Source organism: Limulus polyphemus, unplaced genomic scaffold (genome assembly GCF_000517525.1).
Source record: "Limulus polyphemus unplaced genomic scaffold, Limulus_polyphemus-2.1.2 Scaffold1009, whole genome shotgun sequence".
Lineage (NCBI taxonomy): Eukaryota > Metazoa > Arthropoda > Merostomata > Xiphosura > Limulidae > Limulus > Limulus polyphemus.
In genome coordinates this window covers 193,561-196,544 of record NW_013666619.1, presented here as the reverse complement: position 1 = coordinate 196,544, position 2,984 = coordinate 193,561, and the positions used below count along the sequence as shown (strand labels likewise).

General features: G+C 32.8%; 1 protein-coding gene across 1 annotated transcript in view; it reads right to left on the bottom strand.

The window, feature by feature from the left end:
* Positions 1-2,984, bottom strand: part of LOC106461675 (protein spaetzle 3-like) — a 14,214-nt gene that overhangs the window by 6,690 nt on the left and 4,540 nt on the right. The window contains exons 3-4 of the mRNA XM_022388693.1: positions 2,509-2,700; positions 1,018-1,143 (exon numbers count right to left, since the gene is read on the bottom strand). Of these exons, the coding sequence (XP_022244401.1) occupies positions 1,018-1,143; positions 2,509-2,700 (318 nt within the window). The remainder of the gene's footprint in view (positions 1-1,017; positions 1,144-2,508; positions 2,701-2,984) is intronic.

Genomic DNA, 2,984 nt, shown 5'->3' with positions numbered 1-2,984 from the left:
AATTATTGAAACCTGTAAAACCAGGATCTTCTGTATCAGTCTAGTTAGTTTAATCTAATTATTGAAACCTGTAAAACCAGGATCTTCTGTATCAGTCTAGTTAGTTTAACCTAATTATTGAAACCTGTAAAACCAGGATCTTCTGTATTAATCTAATCTAGTTACAGGAACCTGTAAAACCTGAATCTTCTGTCGTCGTTTAATCTAGTGATAGAAACCTGTAAAACCAGGATCTTCTGTATCAGTCTAGTTAGTTTAATCTAATTATTGAAACCTATAAAACCTGAATCTTCTGTATTAATCTAATCTAGTTACAAGAACCTGTAAAACCTGAATCTTCTGTTGTCGTCTAATCTAGTTATAGAAACCTGTAAAACCTGAGTATTAGTCTAATCTAGTTACAGGAACCTGTAAAACCTGAATCTTCTGTTATTAATCTAAACTAGTTACAGAAACCTGCAAAACCTGAATCTTCTGTCGTCGTCTAATCTAGTTACAGGAACCTGTAAAACCTGAATCTTCTGTATTAATCTAAACTAGTTACAGAAACCTGTAAAACCTGAATCTTCTGTCGTCGTCTAATCTAGTTATAGAAACCTGTAAAACCTGAATCTTCTGTATTAATCTAATCTAGTTATAGAAACCTGTAAAACCCGAGTCTTAATCTAATCTAGTTACAGAAACCTGTAAAACCTGGACCTGCTATATCAGTTTAATAGGTTTAGTCTGGTTACAGAAACTTGTAAGATGTGCAACTTGATGGTATATATAATAGTGTTGTATTTCTATTTATAAAATAATATTTCATCTTATTACCATTAAGTATAATTTAGTAGGTAATTATCAAAAGACAAAATAACGCAAGGTGATTAAAGGTGTTTGCCTACCCATTATTAATAATATCGCAAGTTTTATTTCAGGGTATTAGGTAATCATTACCTTGAATACTTTTTAAAATGATAGAAGTACGACATAAAAATTAAACAGTCAATTTATTAGGTTTCTTATGATACTTACTGGCAAACCTCTTGCTGAATAGCTTGTTGAAGGTGTTGGGTGTTAACAACAGCGCGGATTTTTCCGGCACTATTCGAAGCCCAGTACGGTGTTAGTATCTCTACAGCTGACTCACAAGCGTCAATTCTGCCAGACAGAACAAGTACAACTGCTTAGGTAATAATTAAATCACGGACATGATAATAACATGTGTTTCAGGAAACACGTGGATTAATCTACGCTCTACTAAATTTCTAATAGTTCAAATAATAGTCGATCTTGAAAGATAGAATTATTCCAGTCAAACTTCACTGTATATTCTTAACCATCGACATTATTGGGTTAATGATCGTTCAAACAGCTGAAAATGGTAATACACAGTATGTCACGGAATGTGGAATATATGCGCAGTAGGTCATAGTACGGTAACTTCACCTAATATAAGAGTATACGTTTTATATTCCCTCATCACAATAATTTAAACAAAGAAAACCGTTTCTACAAAAACAAATTTTTATTCTCATGTTAGGATAAGCTGATTAAGTCAAATATTGTCATGATATAAAAGACTGTTTAGTTTAGATATTATTGATTAATTTCTTTTTGTGAGTGAATAATTTATTATTATTCAGTTTTTGTTATGATAAAAGTGAAAAGCAGACGATTGTAGGAAGTTTTGTTAATAATTAATTGATGTTGAGACATTCGAACTTCACATGCAATACATTGACGGACAGACGATTAAATGATAAAGACGTAAATAGCGTGAGACGAGCGGAAACAGCAGACAGATAATAGCAGAAGAAAGTAAAGTTATAAAAGGAAAGGTTCGGCATGAAATTAACTACAGTTAAGTGATAGGCTTAACGTTTAATAAGTTAGAGTAAGACTAACAGTAGAAAAGAAGATTAGAAAAATAATTTATTCCGTCAAAGCGAAATTCTAAAGTAATTGAACCAGCCTAAGTGCACTTTTGAAAAAAGGAACAGAGGATCTTTAAAAGAAAGAAGACCAAACAATTACGGTAACTAGCACCACAACTGTAAGTGAATCACACACAGAATACTAGTGCGATGGTAATAAAGAAGATAGTTAGGCTTGTCAACTGAAATTCTAAAGTAATTGAATAGGCCTAAGTGGACTTTTGACAAGAACTAAAGAAGAGAACTATACATATAGTGTTTATGATATGCCTATAATCTCTATAGTGTGAATAATTTGTTGTGCATACGTTTAACTTGTTCCGAATATAAATATTATTTTGAAAACAAGTGAAGTGCGTGCTATTCATTTATCGTTGAATTTATCGCTAACAAGTCACAGACACCTACTGTAGAATAATCCATGGAAATAGTGCAGATAGTTTTGCGCTAAACAAACAACAACAAACAAAACGACTATTCAGGATTTGTTATCATGACACTAACTGACATATAAATAGCATAAAATTTGCAGTGAGGAACTTCAGAAAGTTTCTGTATAGCTTACTGTATGTTAAAAACTATAACTTACTTATTGGAAGAAGTACTTTCGGATGTAGGGGTGGCAGCTCTCTCAGATCGGGTATGAAGGATGTGGCCATCGTAAGTTTCGTACTGATTTGGGAATGGTGGAGTATAGTTTTCAGCCAGCGAATAGCTGTATTCTCCAAACATGCGGCGAATTAACGCCTTATTCTCGTCGATGAACAGTTCGATCTTATCTCTATTTCAGGAAAATCTATTCTAAGACTTTAACTCATATATTTCTGGAACTTGTAAAATGCAACAAATTATTCCAACTTTCTAACTCATATTTTGTAAGAAGTCAGTCTACTTGTTGTAAAAGTAAAAAAATCCTGCAAAGCGCTGATTTTCTATGCACTTCCTAATGTTTGTATTACCTTGTATTTCGTTAACAGGAAATGATGTCTATATTGTTGCGTCATCGAGTCACATGACTACTGTGACGCAACGTTTCTAGAACTATCATGTACTTTGGCGAATGTT